This window comes from Quercus lobata, chromosome 8 (genome assembly GCF_001633185.2).
Source record: "Quercus lobata isolate SW786 chromosome 8, ValleyOak3.0 Primary Assembly, whole genome shotgun sequence".
NCBI classification, from domain to species: Eukaryota; Viridiplantae; Streptophyta; class Magnoliopsida; order Fagales; family Fagaceae; genus Quercus; species Quercus lobata.
The window spans coordinates 53,083,279-53,100,950 of NC_044911.1; the positions used below are offsets into that span (position 1 = coordinate 53,083,279).

A 17,672-nucleotide genomic window follows, 5' to 3' on the forward strand; every position below is an offset into this window, starting at 1 on the left:
AGTCACGTGACTTAGCGACAAAAAAAATATAATTACCTAAAATTTGAAATGAAAATTTTTTTCATTCATCAGTGAAAAAAAAAAACTACATTTCAATGAATCTAACCCCTTTACAACAACCAGAAACCCAAAAATCCCCAAAACAACCCTACTGAACAATCGAATTTCCCAAAATGCCCCTACATAGAAAAAAAAACCGCAAATTTTCAAGAGCCGGTAAACTTGGTAACCGCCTTGGTTCCTTCGGAGACCGCGTGCTTGGCGAGCTCGCCGGGAAGAACCAGCCGCACCGCCGTCTGGATTTCGCGCGAGGTGATCGTCGGCTTCTTGTTGTAACGAGCGAGCCTCGAGGACTCGCTCGCGAGCTTCTCGAAGATGTCGTTGATGAAGCTGTTCATGATTCCCATGGCCTTGCTGGAAATCCCAATGTCGGGGTGGACCTGCTTCAACACCTTGAAGATGTATATCTTGTAGGTCTCGACGTTGCGCTTCGTCCTCTTCTTCTTCTTGTCGACCGAGGAGGCGCCGCCGCCTTCCTTGGGGAGCTTCTTCTCCGCCTTCGGCTTCTTCTCCGCCGGTGCTTTCTCCGCCGGCTTCTTCTCCGCTGCCTTTGGTGCCATTTTTCAAATTCTAGAGAGAGAGAAAAAAGAGAGGGAATTTCAAATACTCAAATGTGTGTTTGTTTGTTGCGTTGTGCTCTGTGGGGTTTGGGAGTTTTGTTTATATAGAGGCGAACGGTGAGAGCTGATTGGTGGAGGGCTAGGGGACGCGGATCGATGACGTGGATGGTTGGATCTTTTTAGGGATGTGAATTGACGGTGGAGATTGGTTTTGGTGGGAAAAGAAAAGGAGGGATTTGGGAAATTTTTGAATTTTGCTTTTTGACTTTTTTTTTTTTTTTTTGGGGGGGGTGGGGAGGTGGGGGGATTTTGGAGTTTGGGCGGCAGAGGCTAATTTCGGCGGTCCAACTAAGGTTAGGTGGGTGAATGGTTAGCTGGATCAAGAAGACTTTGTTTTAGCTGTTCGGTGGGCTCTGGGCTCACAGGTGGCAAATGGGATTGTTAGGTAAGGTTACGCCTTTGATTTGAGTTTGACCCTTTTTTTTTTTTTTTTTAATGTTTTCTTTACTTTACAAATTTCCAAATTATTACCTATTTTTTCCAATAAAAATGAATATCTTTTCAAATTAGCCAATCCAACTTTGATCCCTAGTACCCTATTTTTATAAAATAAAAAATAACAAATTTACTCCAACTTTAAAGTTTAGATCACTTATTGTTACCGTGGTGATTCATTCCTAAAAAATTTAGGCTTTTGGGCCTAGAGTCCCAATTTACTTGTATTTTGGGTTGGGCTTATCTCACAATGGGAGGTTCAAGAAATGGTTCTAAAAGTTACTGATGGAGTTAGAGTGTTGTTTTGGCCCTAAACTCTCTTGATCTTAGCTCAACCGAGATGATGACTATACAGTAAAGTCTTTTCCCTAAAATCCGAATAGGAATTCTTAGTTCTTGAGATGTGTCGTTCCTCACTACTCTCGTGTCTTGCTTCCTATAATTTTCCAACCCCCTATTCCTTCATCTTCTCCCCTATTTTATGTCCTCCTTTTAGTGGGATTATCATGATGAGGGCATATTCCCCACGTCAGTAGGCCCCCACCGTATCACATCGCTGAACAGAGGGGACCCACCTCCTTCTAATGATATGACTTCCTAGTAACTTGTGCATGACTCCAATTATTACTAAGCGGGCAGGATCTCACAAGGCATTATTTATTGTTCACGACACATCATTGGATATTTAGTTATAATGTTCGGTAAGACCCATCTCAACTCGGCTAAGTAGGCTGAAATGAGCTAAGAAAATTCAATGAGTCGGCCTGCATTTCAAGACTAACCTGCTATTCTCAGACCATACAATTACAAAAGTATTACTTAGGGTATTTTTGCAGGGATTTAACTTTTTTTTTTTTTTAACCTATGCCTTGGTCTAATGAAATCTAAGATGTATCTCTAAGAGCATTAAAGCTATTTTTCTCTCCGTTTTGGAGAGCAAACCCACAAAAATCAACTCCAACAGTCTCTCCAAATTGCAAACAAAAATTGGAGTAGCTACTATTACTCTTTTGGTGTGGAGAGTACTATAGCTTTGCTAAACTAATTTAATGGAATAAAATATTGGACCACCCAATTTTTTTTTTATACAGTTCTCTCTCTCTCTGTCTCTCTCTCCTCGTCACTATATGTCAAGGCTATAGGCTGAGAACGTGGACGATCTTGGCGAAGCATTGGATGTAGACAACAAGAGTGGTGTCGTGAGCCACAAAGGCAAGCGAACTGATGAACATGAGCACCTAGTCGAGCATATTGATGCAAGCGAAGAGCCAAGAGAAAGGCATGACAGCTAGAGGCAGCTCGATCTCTTATGACTCTCTAATCTCGTCCTTTGACTCTAAGACGCACACTAACTTAATAAAATTGTTAGGATCGAAGCCAACACCAATCTCTATCCTCTCTATTGATCTTACAGCCACAATAAAACCCACTTAACACAGTCTCTCTCTAACTTAAGATTTGGGTTAAAACAAATAAAAAATGTTGGATGATAAAATTTGAGCAAAAGAAATTTGGATCCTATTGGTTGGTAAAAATATGGGCAAAAAAGAGATTTGTCTGTCATAGATTGTTGAAAATGGAGAAGAGTTTTGGGTGTTTGTTAGTTGATAAAATCTATCAAATCTTGGAAAATAATAATAAATGAATAAATAATATGTAAATGGTGATTGAAAAATGATAGAGAACCTATTAGAAATTGTATTTGAAAAAATAGGTAAATATAATGCAAAAGTAATTGATCATTTTTCAAATAGTATAAAATTTTGAAAAACCTGGAGATGCTCTAATATGTTGACTATTTTGAATTTTTTTTCTAATCTCAATCACGCACGATGAAACTGTAGGTGTTTGTCTCAATTCCTAACGACAAACTCTTCAATTTTGTTCAACCCACAAACAATCAAATACAATAAATAAAGGTTAAAACACAATTTGTGTTCATGTACCATATGATATGTTTTAATTTCATTTAAAAAAAATATAGATTCAAAACCATACACGTTCATATCTTCATCCAGCCCCTAAGACTCATTTCGCAAATTACTCGACAAGATTCCCGTATACTATGCCATAGAGGTCGCCATCTCCCATCACCCACTTGATCATGACTACAATAAAACAGCTATTCTTCCTCCAAAGTTGACCATTCATAAAGGGATTGCTACTGTGTTGGCGAGACAAATCAAAGCCATGGCCCAAAGTATAGATCATTCTTTAAAATTTGAATGTCTTGGTCTTTGTTTAGGGCACTCATAATCATTTATGCCCCAACACACTGCATCTACAAACTAGAAACTACAATAGAATATTAATTAGTAGACATTCGTATTGGAAATTCTTACACACCACATAATTAAGAAGTTCTATAATGTCATGAAGTCAAAGAAATCTCCCAATTAATGATAGATATATATATATATATATATATATTTTGAGAAAGAATGAAAGAGATATTAAATAATTAAAACCTTCCATAGTGGACCAAATTAGAAGCCAACATCACAATGTCTCACATCACCATGAAGCACGGAGCTGTCACCCTAAATATGGCTAAAATTGTTTTTCCACTATAAGAGTTAGGCTTTAGGCTAAACTGCAAAACACATATTCTATGTTTCATCGGACAAAATGGGCTTCTACCATTTTCAGACAAATTAATTAGCCTTTTGTCCTTATTCCTAAACTAAATAGGGAAATGTCCCTCTTTTGAAACTCGACTTTTTCAAAATCGAGTTAAGCTCTATAGTGACGTTTTCAAGGACCTATAGTAACGTTTTTAAAGATCTATAGTGGCGTTTTATAACTTGATATCCATGAAATCGAGTTATAGGCCTATAACTTGATTTCATGGATATCAAGTTATAAAACGTCACTATAGGTTTTTAAAACGTCAATATAAGTTCTTAAAAACGTCACTATAGGGTTCCATAATTTTATTTTTTTTAACTCGATTTTGAGAAAGTCGAGTTTCAAAAGAGGTGTATTTCCCTATTTAGTTTGGGAAGAAGGGTAAAAGGCTAATTAATTTTCCTGAAAAGGGCAGAAGCCTATTTTGTCCATTAAGGCTGTTTCATCAACTTTTGTTATATGTTGTTGCGGGGCCCAATGATTTGTGGCCCTGACCCATTTTTACATTGGGGCCCAAGGCCCGAGCCAAGGAGAGATATAGCCGATGATGTATAATGAAAGTCCAAGTAATATTGAGACGTAGCCGATGATGATTCTATCATTGGCATTCCCAAGGTCCTCCTAAAAGAAAGGGCAAGGACAGTATAGGCATAATTTTGGAAAAAAAACCCAAAATATCTATGTTGATAGAGAAAGGATCGCTGGACAGTATGACGATCAAGGATAAAGGGAAAGCTGTCATTACTGCCATTGAATACTTTGCACCTGACAGAACCATGCTCTTCAGCTTTTACAACCACCCCCAACCACTTTGGGTATGGGCTGATGGGACAAGTATCAGTCCTGGAAAGTCGAACCTACACGTGGACGTTGGATAAGGGATACAAGTTAATATAAAAGGAGAAGTAAGGAATCCGGAAAGGAGGCTGGGAAAAAAAGCCAAAAACCAGAGCCTTCCAGATCGCATCGAGGAGAATGATTCCTCAAGCGAACACGACTTACTTTTGTATGAACACTATGACTAACCACCGTTCGGTGACCAAGGTCTAGCCTTTCAAACCCACGCTCTACAAATTATATTGTTTGGGCATTTTTACGTGCGAACCCAATATCGTTTTGTGATCGTTACAAATTGAGTCCTTACCGTTGTAATTAATTTTCCAATGTTTTAAATATTTCTTCAAAATTTTTAAATAAACAAAATTAAATTAATGATTGAAAAATAATTTTTAGATTTTTGTTTTCAAAAAATTTTAACAAAAGTTGATGGAAATATCTTAATTGAATAAATCTAAAAATTAGAAAACTGAAATGAACGAAAACAAAGTTAGAGGACTGAAATTAATTCTAAAAAAACTGAGAGTGAGTTTTGTATTTTAGTCTAAGAATTATATTGGCATACTTTGCAATGAATAATGGATGGGCATGATAGCGTATTGGCAACCCTATGCGATTGATTGTCAAAACATAGGGACTTGATATGGATGGCAACATTGAAACAAAATAGAGTCTTGATCTTCAGTAAAAATGTTGGCTTAGTAGAGTAGAGTTTGTTAGAAATTAAAAAAACTGGCCCATAAGGGTTTGATTGTATTGGTGAATTCATATGATGTGTGGCCTTTGAAGTTTGATAGATTATCAAGAATATCAAAGATCTTTGAGTTATTCTGGGACCATAGTCAATTTTACAAATATTTTCATAGCTATCTTAGGTGGCAAATTGTGACTGCCCGTTTAGTATATGTGTTTAAACAACAGTTTTCAATTTTTGGAAATATGTGTGGGTGAAAAAGTGTGTAGAAATACGTGTAATATTGTTTAAAAACTGAAAACATGTGTTTAAACACATGTACCAAATGGGAATGTTTGTCACTTTCAAGTTGATCTGCTACTTTTTTTTCCATCATCCGTATCAGATAATTGTGAAAATTGACGTGAAATTGATTATGGTCTTAGAAATTTTCAAGAACTTTAATTGTCTATTTCAGGAAATTCTCTTTTTATAGTGTTTATTTACGATATAGTTGTATTGCCCAATCTCAACTTAGAACTGGCTCTTTCTCAAAAAAAAAAAAAGAAAAAAAAAAGAAAAAAAAGAAGAAACTGGCAAAAAGAACAAGGAAGTATATTTTTGGCTAAAAGAGTGCCGTTAGTTTCTTTTTCTACTTGTACACGAGGATATTTCATGAATAAAATAGCCATTGTTTTATCTAAAGATTTTTTTATATATAAAAAAATAAAAATAAAAGCCTTCTCAGTTCTCATAGGCTATACATGTGCTCAGAGGCCTTTAAAAAGAGTTTTTATTTTTGTTTTTGTTTTTGTGGTTCCTTAAGAATTGGGTCATTTCAGATTATTTTATGGGTTAATTTTGGCAATTGATTTGTTATTTGAGATTTTTTTTTTTAAATGGTCGTTGGCATTTCACCATATAATTTAAGGAATATTTAATGATTTTTACCTAAAACAATACCTCATGAGATTAAATATTACATTTAAAATTAAAATGAGGAAAATTAACGGAAGTGAAAGTGGTGAAGTAATGTGAATGCACTTGGGTTGTAATTTTTTATGTTTATTTTCCTCTTTGTTTACCAAATTTTGTTTGTTTGTGTTATAAAACATTTGCGCGCGTGTATATATACATGTATGTATTATTAATTTATGTTTTTTAAAAAATCAATTTGAACTAGATATTAGGGATGTGTTTTTGAAAGTAAATTATTAGGGGTATTTTTGAAAATAATGAAAAGTGGACTCCAAAAAAATTATTCTAATCTCACTCATAATGAAAATTATTAGATAAATTTTAAAAATGGTCCAATACTAGGAGTGCAATCTCATTATAATTTCTTCATTTTTTTTTTGGTTCTCATTAAATAAGAAAACTTGATGCTAAGGTTCTCATAACTCAAGTGACACTTTATGATGTTTCAAACTGAAATATTTAAAGTTCAAACAATCTAATATGAAACATTAAATATCTCAACAAAAAAAAAAGATAAATTATTGCTTAGAATAAGGAAATCTTTTTTTTAGTTAATCAAATTACTTTTCCCCCCTTCTCTATTCACATTGGCTTTAAATTTAACAAAGTAAATTATTTTATTAAAAAAAAAAAAAACCTTCTTATAGGAAACATTTTGACAATGCTTGTTGAGGCAAGTTAGGTTTGTCCGAAAACTCCTACTCATTCAACGTACTCCACACATCCGACCTATATGTGTTGAGTAGTTAGTCGTTGTAAGGGTTAGTGATTGACGAGGATCATTCGCCAATTACATGATCATCCATCACCAACATGGTTGGGCAAGTGAGAACACTTAACTCCTCAAAGTGATATAAATATTCTACTCTACATTTATGCACACATGGACATAGTTATGCACCATACCATAAGAGGTCCCCCACAATTTCGTACCCCCCAAGTACGAGACGTTGAACCTAGTGATTTCAATGCCATTAACTCACTATCTCCAATACATTAGTATATCCATTATAGCAAACGTGGTCACTTGAGACTGCTATGTAAATACCAAAATATCATAATCTTATTTCTAACTTAACCATCGAAGGATGTTTGGTGTTTTATGATGACGTGGCTTACGAGCTTTTGAATCATCACCTTCTATTATACTTTTCCTCATCCTTGTTCAACTTTGAGTTATTGAAAATTCCAATTTGTTTTTTATTTTTTATAATCATTTACTTTTATTTGACAGCAATTGCAAACTATAAAATAAATAATTTTTTTTGTTGGTTAAAAAATAAATAACTTTTAACCATTACATTCTTTATTTTATTTAAAATTTGTCCTTTTTCGCTTTCAATTAACGTGATAAGAAAAAGTTCAAATTTTGTTTTTTTACGCTTTCATTCTCATTTAAAAAATTGAAAAACAAAACACCACACAAGTACGAGAAGCTGTTACACACAATACATAGAGAGAGAGAGAGAGAGAGAGAGAGAGAGCCTAATAGTCTAATAGATATAGGTAGCAGAGTCAGAGGCTCTAACTCACAGCTCAGCCTCTCACAACTCCTTGAACCCAATCTCCACATTTCGTCGAGAACACACGCTATACTTCTCTCTCTCTCTTTCTCTCTCCTCACACATCTTTCTTCTTAAACCTCAAATCTTCTTCTTCTTCTTCTCTCTCTAACCTCATTCCAATTTTTACGCTACAGCGTATTGCTCTGTGTGTGTGTGTGTGAATTTTGCTGCTTTAGCTGAAGGAGGAGGAGGAGAAAGAGCAATGGAGTCGACGGAGTCTTCTTACGTTTCGTCGCCGGAGGCACCGCGGAAGAGATCTCCTCCGCCGCCTAAGTCACCGACATCAGGTCTCTCCTGATCCGATCTGCTTTCTCTCTCTCTATAAAATTTTATTATTATTTTATATATTTTTTCGGTACTGAGATTCGTTTTGGTTACTTAGATTCAGTGCCATTGTTTTTGTTCATATATTCGTGTTTGTGTGGTAGTATGTTGAAGAATAATATTAGGTTTGGAACATGTGTTTACCTTTTTTTACGTTGAAATTTGAAACCCTAACCCTAAGCCCTAGGCTACTGAGGAAACGAAGGAAGAGAGATGGAAACGTGAGATCCCGTGTGTTAGGCCTTGTTTGGTTGATGAGAAAGTGTGGTTTGAAACTCTATTTTGAGTTACACCTTTACATCATTTACAATAGCTTTTGGAATATCACTTTTCACTTTTGACCATTCTATTCATTCCTTTTCTCTTCAAATATGGTAGAGAATTGTAGCCCAATCTAGCTTGCAAATAATGCTTTTAGATCTTGCTTATGGCCCACTTTTTTCTCTCGTTAATCTGATAGTTGAGTTGGGGGGATTTGAACCCTGGACATCTCCGTAGGTGCTAGTTGAGCTACAAACTCTTGGCTTATAGCTCACTGCGATTCAGAATCCCAGCTTCCAAAAGTTATGACACAAAGGCACGTCCTTAACACTTATTTTCGTATTCTTCTTGTATAGGAACATGCGAAAAAGAAGTAATTGCGAGACCCCGTTTACTTTTACAGAATTGATATAATAAGTCTCCATTGTATCCTCATTTTTTGACAACTTTTCTTTTGTAGCGATTATGTCTTTATTTGTTAACCAACTTATAAAGCAAGCTTGTTTATGTGGCCTGCAAACCAAATTAACTTCCACTGGGTAACATTTTGCTGCTTTTCTCTAATCTCCTCCCAAGAAGAAGTACAGCTAAAAAATTATGAAAAAAAGAAAAGAAAAAAAGAAGAAGTATTGCTAAATTTCTCATTTGTAGTAGCAACGCATAAAATGGCCCTTGAGCTACCTTTCTTTGAATCAGCTCCATCTCATCTGATCTAGCAGGAGACCATAAACAGTTTCCATTGTGAATAACACTTGATAGTTGACCAATCTTCATGTACAATGGGTCCTCTGGATGCCAATTATCATGCCAAAGGAATATGGGTCCTTTGTTTCCCACTCTAAATCTCATTAGATGCCTAGCAATAGTCCTCAGTTGTAGTAGCTTTAAATTATAACTTTGTTCTGATCTGCCGCTATTCTCAACCCCTGCTTGAATAAGATGATTGGTTCTATGCTGAGTTTTCTATTCAATGATTTGCATAATTTTACAGATAAGTATTTGCTATATGCTTGTGATCTTTTGGTTGTTTTTGCCAATTATGCACTCTGGCTATTTAAATTTGTCCCAGCTTTGTTATTTCTGCTTGTATGTAAACAAGATCTAACACATACACACATACACACATTAACTCTTAATGATATATATTAAATTGCTAATAGTTATAAATTTGTACCAACTTTGTTATTTCAGCTTATTGATTCTATTCTCTCATGCTTTTTTCTACTAGATTCAATGGAAAAGCCCACATATATCAGGTTTCTTGTATCAAATGCTGCAGCTGGATCTGTTATTGGAAAGGGCGGCTCTACAATCACTGATTTTCAGTCACAATCTGGAGCACGAATTCAGTTGTCACGCAATCAAGAATTTTTTCCAGGGACAACTGATAGGATTATTATGATATCTGGAGCAATTAATGAAACGCTCAAGGCTGTTGAACTGGTTCTTGCCAAATTGCTGAGTGAGGTAATCTTGATGTTTGTTTCAGTCACATTTCTTAAAAATTGTTCTACATATATCTGATACTAATTACCGATCAAAAAAAAAAAAAAAAATCTGATACTAATTACATTTTTTTTTTGGTTGGGTAGATTCATGCTGAAGAAGGCGATGATGTTGAGCCAAGAACAAAAGTGAGACTTATTGTTCCAAATAGCTCATGTGGTGGCATAATTGGGAAGGCGGGTTCCACCATCAAGTAAGAAAACCGTACCTTTTAATTTTTCAATCATAAACATGATTAGATCTGTGCTCTTAATACTTACTGATAGATGAGCAGTTCTTCTTGACCATGACATCAAAACTCTGTTGTGATTGAAATGTTTCTTCTATCTTTTTTCCTTGTCAGAATGGTTGTAGAGTTTCTTCATAATACTCATCTGCATGTTCTCTGTTTTTGAGGATTAATAGCATTAGTTTTGACTAACAATTTAATTTGGATGATATTGAAATGTGTTTCACACAATTCTAGTTTACCCAGAGATAGTAGATCTCTAAATTTGTTCACTGCAGTTGTATCATTTCCTTTTCATTGTGAAGATATAAAATTTTTCTTAATGAAAATGGCTGTCATGTACAACATGTTCAAAAAAATTGATTATGCCACTTACAAATCTGTGAAGTGCAATTAAGGCTGATAATGAACTTGCTTGTGATGAGGCAATCCTGCACACATATAGTTGGGTTTTAGAATTGAGAGCAAACTTTGAGGGTTATATAGGCTAGAGGAGATAATTTTTTTGATAGGTAAGTTATGCACCTAGTGTGTCTTAAACCCATGACCTCACCCTCCATCTAGCGTTTAGAAGGCCTCAGATGCCAGTTAAGTTGGAGCTCATTGGCAAGGAGATGCTATATGTATTTGCCAAATGACAATGTTGAAGCTTGTGGTGAGGTACAGCCTGTGTTTTGCTCAGGAAACAAATTATTTCAAGTCCACTTCTTATGCCACCAAAGAAAATTTGTCCAAGGTTAAGTGTTTCATAGTGAATAAATCTTACAAGAATTGGAATTTTTTTTTTTGGGGGGGGGGGGGGGGGGGGGGGGTGGGTAAGGTTGTGGTGGTATTAGTGGTATTTACATAGTGTTTAACAGGTAAGGGGAAGAATAAGGAAATCCATCCTTTCCAATCTACTTCTCATGCAGCTAACAAAATATGTCATTTTAAATGTTTTATAGTGATTAGGTCTTACTTGAAATTGGACTTGTGTTTAGGAGACTAGAGCATGGGAAATGGAATGAAAAGGAATTTTTTTTTAAAAGAATATTCTTTTCATTCTCTCGTTGGGGAGTTTAATAGGAGGGAATGAAATGGAACCCCTGCTCCAATCCTTTCCCTCTTAAGCCTATTTTTTAATCATTCCAAAATTTGGATACTTTCTTTCTTTCTTTTTCTGATAAAAAAATAAAATTCTATAATTCATTTCCTTTCAAACATCCATACAAGAGAGAGATTAAAGTTTATTCCTTTCTATTCTATCCATTCCATTAAATTCCTTTTTAACCTCCTAAACATGGTGTTGATGGGCTTCATTAAAATTACTATGCTAAGGATCTTGAATAGCTATTGTTACGTTCTGTGGTATATAGTCATTAGATTCTCCAAAAAAGTGATAAGAATTAAGAAGCGCACAATGCTAATTGACATTTAGACTTTGTCTCTAATTACCTTTTTTCTCCCTGGTAGGGTGAAGAGAGGTTGGGGTTGGGAAGTCTTGAATTACATAATTGATGATTCCTGTAAGTCAACACTCAAGTTGGACTTGGAATACCTTAGGTAAAGAATAGGTGCTCAAAATTGCAAGATAGAGGTAAATCCCACCCTTTATAAGGTGGATCTTGAGTCACCTAGAAGATTAATTGTAGAGAGGGAGTATTTTTAAGGTCCTCAATCTTCGAGTGTTAATCTACCACATTTGTATTTACTAAATGTATATTTTATTATTGCTCTGGTAATCTTTACTTTTCAGTAGTTGCTGAACCCCAGAAAAGCATTGACATATATTGACTGGATAGATGCAAAATATTTCATTATTGCTGGCAGAAATCTTGAGGATGTTTGGGAACTTTTCTTTCCAAATTTTTGGTGTATTTGTGCAGGGAGATTTTTTTGAATGTTTCTAGGTCTTTATGATTCAGACTGATGGACTGTCTTTGTAAACTGACTTAATAAATGATTAATGTGGTACAAAGACAAGGAGATTTGTGCTTAGACGGCAGGGAGGCAGGCAATTTCCAATTTCATTATGGTGCTATTTATTGAGAATGTGCAACAATCTAGACCACCATCTTTGTTATAATTTAAACCTTGTAACCACCATTTCTCAACTTTGTTACTTGCAAGGTCAAGTACTTCTTGATTTTGTATTGCAGGTTTCTGTTTACATATTTGCCTAAAAAAGTGGCTATTGCTGATATCTAGTTTTTCAATTGAGCAGGTCCTTTATTGAAGAATCACAAGCTGGCATTAAGATATCTCCTCAGGATAATAATTATTATGGGTTGAATGATAGGCTGGTGACGGTTACAGGAACTCTAGATGAACAGATGCGGGCTATTGATTTAATTCTTTCTAAGCTAGCTGAAGACCCTCATTACTCCCAGTCTATGAATGCTCCATTTTCATATCCAGGTGTGCCTTCTTTTATGAGCTTATCAATTAATGATTCTGTATTTTCACTCAGCAGCTCATAGTTTTCATATACTACTAGTGCTTTTCATGTTTTTGTTTTTGTTTTTTAATCTTCTTGGGTCTTATGGATTGAGTAATGCTCTTGAGTTCTAAATGCTGCCCTATTCTGTATTTTTGTATGCGTTTTAGCTAAATTAGCTCCTGTGAAGTGTGAGTTTACAGTTTGGTTAATGCATATTTGGCTCTTGTTTAGAGTTTTGCAGTGAAAATCTAATAGATATGTAGCATGCTATAGATATGTGCAAGGTTTAAAAAATGGACCGGACTGGACTGGCCGGTTTGACTGTGAATCGATCAATTTTCTGCTCTGGTTAAAATAAAAAACTGGAGATTTATCATTTAAAACTGGAAACTGGCGGTTTGACTGGTAGAATTGGGAAGCAGACTGGTTTTAAACAGTTCAAGCCAACCCAATTGTCAATGCTCTTTGTCTTTAGTCTTCTCTCTCTAGTCCACCCCCATTCTCTTGTCTCTTCTCCTTTGACGACTTTTGGGAAATAGCCTCTGTGTGCAGCCTTTGAAAATGACACAAATTTCGCTGGAGAGGAAATAATCATGATTAGTGGTGGTGGTGAGGAGGGGGGAAATGCAATTTCAGTCACAGCATCACAATTCAGTGGGAAGCAACATCCAGCTGAGTGACGACAACATTTTTTTTTTGTTTATAAACATCAGGCGACTATTAGGAATGATGTGTTTAACTACTAATAGAACATATTAAAGTTGGAATTATTAGAATATTGGAAATTAACCATACCTCCCACTGAGCCTTTAGAGAGAAAAAATGGATATAATATCGGAAGGCAATAGAATATTGCATCTGATGAGGTTGACAAGCAGAGTAATCACCCTCACTATTTCTTGATATACATCATCTCCAGTACCATTATCACTACTCCTATTAATTGGGCTGAGGAGCTTAGTGACCTATTTGATGTTAAGAAATTAGTATGTTCCCTAAGAACATGGATTTGGAAAAATAAGAACTGAAAAATCTCTTAGCTGTTTATAGGAAGAAATCACAAAAAATACGAGTTATCCAATGGCAAGAGCAAAAGCCACAATCATCATGATAGGTAATGTTAACCATTTTTATGGGAAATGAATTTCAAGTATGTTAGAGATAATGGCTCATATTCTAAATGAGAAAATAAAATGGTTTCTAGTTTAGAATACAGGTCTCATGAGCATAGCTGTGGAGCAGAGCCAATTAGGCCAATGCGGATTTATTTAAGTTTGTTATGCCTGGGCTGAATAATGGTTTAGGGGATGCAGGGGTGTGGTATGGATATATTGGGAAACTCAACGTACAAGGTTAGGGTTTCTTGGGGTAATATAAATTCTCTGTAGACTGTTATTTTTTATATGAAGGAATCTCAGTCGCTTGCTCCTATGGATGTAGGCACACTGCCAAACCACATAGATCCTTGTGTTGATCTCCCCCCCTCCTCTCTCGAATTTTCACTAACATTGTTCAGATCTGAAATCTTCAACAAAGTAGTTGACTACTATACCAATGTTACAAGATGATGAAAGTTGATGTGTAAATTGTAATTAATGAAGAGGATCTCATGAATGGTTTAGTACTTTAGTTCTCCAAATAAGTGAACATTTTATTGAGTTACTAGCTTGCTGGCAAGGTTGGTTTGGTCTAGAATGCCCTTGAGTCTAGTATGCTCTTCAAAATATCATGGGAGGGTAACTCTATTGATGAAAAGGCTAGGGAGAGAGCAGCTTTAGATGATTTGGCCAATGTGTGGAGGAGAGCAATTAATGCACCGGTTGGGAAGAGTGAATTAATTTAATTCAAGGGAATAAAAAATTGTAAAGGATGACTTAAAATAACATTAATAGAAGTAGTAAAAAAAGACATGTCAATTAAGGAGGTGACAGAAAGTATGGTTTTAGATAGGATAGAATGACTTTAAAAAATAAATGTGGTCAACCTTGATTAATATGTTGAGATTCCATAACCGACCCCAAAGTTTTGGGGCTAAAGCTTGGCAGCGGTTGTTGCTGTTTAACTTCCTGTCCACCGACTAACTGATTTTAAATAGTCTGTTGAGTGAATCTGAAGCTTAAATTTCCTGTAGGTATTATTGTTTAAATAATTGCTCAAGTATCGTGGACTCCTCTTGAGGGAAAAAATCTTCATAGAACTAGGTGATATGAACTTAGTAGTTCATTAGCATTTAAGCACAGATAATATTGAGTTGAGTCAATCGACAAGGCTCATGAAAAGTCTTGTACTAGACATTCTAATGTTCTATGTTTTAAAACTGATTCTAGATGGCCTTCAAAAATATAAAAGATGGGTAGACCATTCTAGTTTGTAACAAAGGTTCAACATATCCTTAAAAAAAGGGTTTATAGCATGGTTTTATGGTTGCTTATAATGTACGCATGGAGTTATTCTAGTAAAGTTTGATATCTAGTAAGTTCTCTTGAACTTGAATTTTAGGTGTTTACTTCTCCGGTTTTCATGGTATGCCATATACACATGTGCTTCCTTCTGTTGCAACAGTAGCCCATAACTCAATGAACTATGGACCAAATGGAGCTGGAGGGAAGTTTCAGAACAACAAGGTTTGTTATATTCAATAATACTTTAGTTTCATTGATGTTAATTACACTTATTACATATATATCATTTACCTAGGGAGGCTTTATCAACTCTCATTAGTATACTCCAATTTTGAATGCATGGGCACTGATGTTCCAATCTTCAGTGACCTCAATAAAAGACTGTTTTATGTATCATGTTTTCCAGATTATTTGACCTTTTTATATATTTAAATTATAACCTTGAATATATATATATATATATATTAAAAATTAATAAGTGATTTTATTAAAGAATTATAAATTCTGGAAGAGCACAAAAGGGGCAAATAAATATTACAAACGAAAATTCAGATCCAAAAACTCTTGGAAAAGAAGGGACATGGACAACATCACAAACCAAAATTCAGTCAACTAAGATTTCAAAAATATTGATTTAAGCTCAAGAGTGGAATCCTCAACATGGTTAAATGTTCAATAGTTCCTCTCCCTATGAATTAATCTACGTAAAGCAGAGGGCAATTGCTTTCAATCTGCATTTCAAGAAGTCGTATATCACTATGGACATCTTTCTGTTGCTAAACATTTATAAAAATAAAAATAAAGTTCCTGTTGCTAAACATTTAGCTTGAATGATTTGAAAGTTTTTTATACTTAGTTTTTAATAAATTGATTTGGATATTATTATGTCTCCCAGAAAAAAGAACGAATTTAGAAAACTTCACCTGTATTTCATGTCCTCCTAGACCATGCTTACTGGAACTGAAATTTGAAGTGGTTTGTTCTAGATATTTTCCACTGCTTTGTTCGTAGACAAAGCAAATATATTAAATTAGAATCTTATGTGGTTTTAAGAATATAATTGAATAACTATATAATTACATAATTGTTACTGTGTACCTGATTCATAGACTTTAATAGCTTGATGCACACTAGAGCAACTCATGGGCTTGATCTTTTAATGTTTCTTTCTATCTCCACTTTCTACCACATTATAATATGCGAAAAAAAGAAACTATGCTTTGCAAGTTTAAGATGACAGATTGTTTTCTCTTTCTATCTCTGCTTTTCATTGATAGAAACTATGCTTTGCGATCAAAAGAAAGTATGCTTTTCTACTCAATTGAGAACCAGCAGGGTGGGATGCATGTTCTTTGATGGGACTATTTAGAACAAACCTATCACTTATCAAAAAAATAAACCCTATGTAAAACAAATCTATCATCATTTCTGGTGAACCCTAGTGTTGATAACAAAAAGATCCATATCAAATTGAATGTGTTTCCGATCAATCTGGTCTGTCACTGTACAAGAATTACCTTAGTGAGTGCATTCGTGTCTGTCCTTTTTATTTCATTTCATTCAATAATATTTTGGTATTGTTTTGAGATTTTTCAAGTCGGGATGCATTTGCGTCGTTATTTACAGAAAGGCTTCTGATGTTTTCCAGGAGGATCGAAGTAACTCAGTGACCATTGGCGTTGCAGATGGTCATATCGGGTTGGTTGTTGGCCGTGGTGGAAGAACTATAATGGAAATCAGTCAGGTATATAACTAGCAAACAGTGTCATTTCACCCATAATATTGCATATGCACTAATTTGACCACTTTCATTTTGCAGGTTAGTGGGGCCAGAATAAAGATATCGGATAGAGGTGATTTTATGTCTGGAACATCTGATAGGTAAAAAAGGAATTGCTAACGTCATCATTCATCAATTTGCTTGCCTACAGGATGCGTTCTTTGGCAATAAATATTTTAACATCTTGTTGTTTTGTACCTTGTTCTGCAGGAAAGTTACAATCACGGGGTCACAAAGAGCAATCCGTGCAGCTGAGTCCATGATAATGCAGAAAGTGGCTTATGCTTCTGAGAGGGTGATGGATTAGTTGTCAAATGTTTCCATTCAAATTTCACGTTAAGAATATTTTGGTGGAGCTACCTGCAATTTCCTTATAGATATGGTCATTTTTTTTAAATGCATCCACATTCGTTCTCACATGATGATATAAGTTGGGAGAGATCTGCATACTTTGGTAGGGGCAAGAGCGGAAATTTCCTTTTTGTTGAGAGAGATTATTGTAATAGGGATTTGTATGAGATTATAGATTATTTTTCCCAAAGAAAATGTTGGAAAAAGCCATTGTTGATTGACCATATAGAATTATTAGCTTTATTTATTACTCTGTTCACAGTTGTAATATCTAAATTATTAGGTATTATGTCTGACCTATATCTTCATTGGATATTGAGTTTTAACATTTGAAGATTTTTCTAATGGAGCATTTCTGCTGCAACTCAGGATAGTTATGTACTCTTTGAATAAATTCAAATTCTGAGTCATAATTTTGCGGGTTTCTTCTCAGCCATAGATTTGATATGGACAATCTAAGGAAGCTGGATATGTGAGACACCTGTTTGTAAGTTTGTACTCACATGGTTCACCTTATTTTTAGATTCAAGCACGCCTTGGGTAGCCAAGTTTGGGTTGGTTTGTTTGTTTGTTTTGTTATGATTTTTTTGGGCCATTTTGAGTC

The 17,672-nt window shown here is 35.1% G+C and overlaps 2 protein-coding genes across 3 annotated transcripts; one reads left to right on the plus strand and one right to left on the minus strand.

Annotated features, from left to right (window-relative positions):
* Nucleotides 1-71: 71 nt before the first annotated feature.
* On the minus strand, nt 72-704 carry LOC115957555 (probable histone H2B.3). Its single transcript, XM_031075827.1, has one exon. The coding sequence runs from the start codon at nt 618-620 to the stop codon at nt 207-209; it is 414 nt and encodes a 137-aa protein (XP_030931687.1). The 5' UTR covers nt 621-704; the 3' UTR covers nt 72-206.
* A 6,981-nt stretch (nt 705-7,685) lies between these two features.
* Nucleotides 7,686-17,441, plus strand: LOC115955166 (protein BTR1). 2 transcript variants are annotated; one of them, XM_031073221.1, is made up of 8 exons: nt 7,686-8,083; nt 9,610-9,848; nt 9,974-10,080; nt 12,320-12,513; nt 15,035-15,159; nt 16,586-16,681; nt 16,757-16,818; nt 16,928-17,441. In XM_031073221.1, the coding sequence occupies exons 1-8, from the start codon at nt 7,999-8,001 to the stop codon at nt 17,022-17,024; spliced, it is 1,005 nt and encodes a 334-aa protein (XP_030929081.1). In that variant the 5' UTR covers nt 7,686-7,998; the 3' UTR covers nt 17,025-17,441. The 2 variants fall into 2 exon arrangements, with proteins under 2 accessions (XP_030929081.1, XP_030929082.1); XM_031073222.1 differs by having other exon boundaries at nt 7,687-8,083; nt 15,098-15,159.
* The last annotated feature ends 231 nt before the right edge of the window (nt 17,442-17,672 follow it).

What these genes read in the sequence shown, in the direction of transcription:
- LOC115957555 (XM_031075827.1), bottom strand. Translation starts at nt 620, where the DNA reads ATGGCACCAAAGGCAGCGGAGAAGAAGCCGGCGGAGAAAGCACCGGCG.
- LOC115955166 (XM_031073221.1), top strand. Translation starts at nt 7,999, where the DNA reads ATGGAGTCGACGGAGTCTTCTTACGTTTCGTCGCCGGAGGCACCGCGG. An exon ending in TGCTCCATTTTCATATCCAG is followed by an intron (nt 12,514 to 15,034) that starts GTGTGCCTTCTT and finishes CTTGAATTTTAG; the next exon opens with GTGTTTACTTCTCCGGTTTT. An exon ending in CTATAATGGAAATCAGTCAG is followed by an intron (nt 16,682 to 16,756) that starts GTATATAACTAG and finishes TTCATTTTGCAG; the next exon opens with GTTAGTGGGGCCAGAATAAA.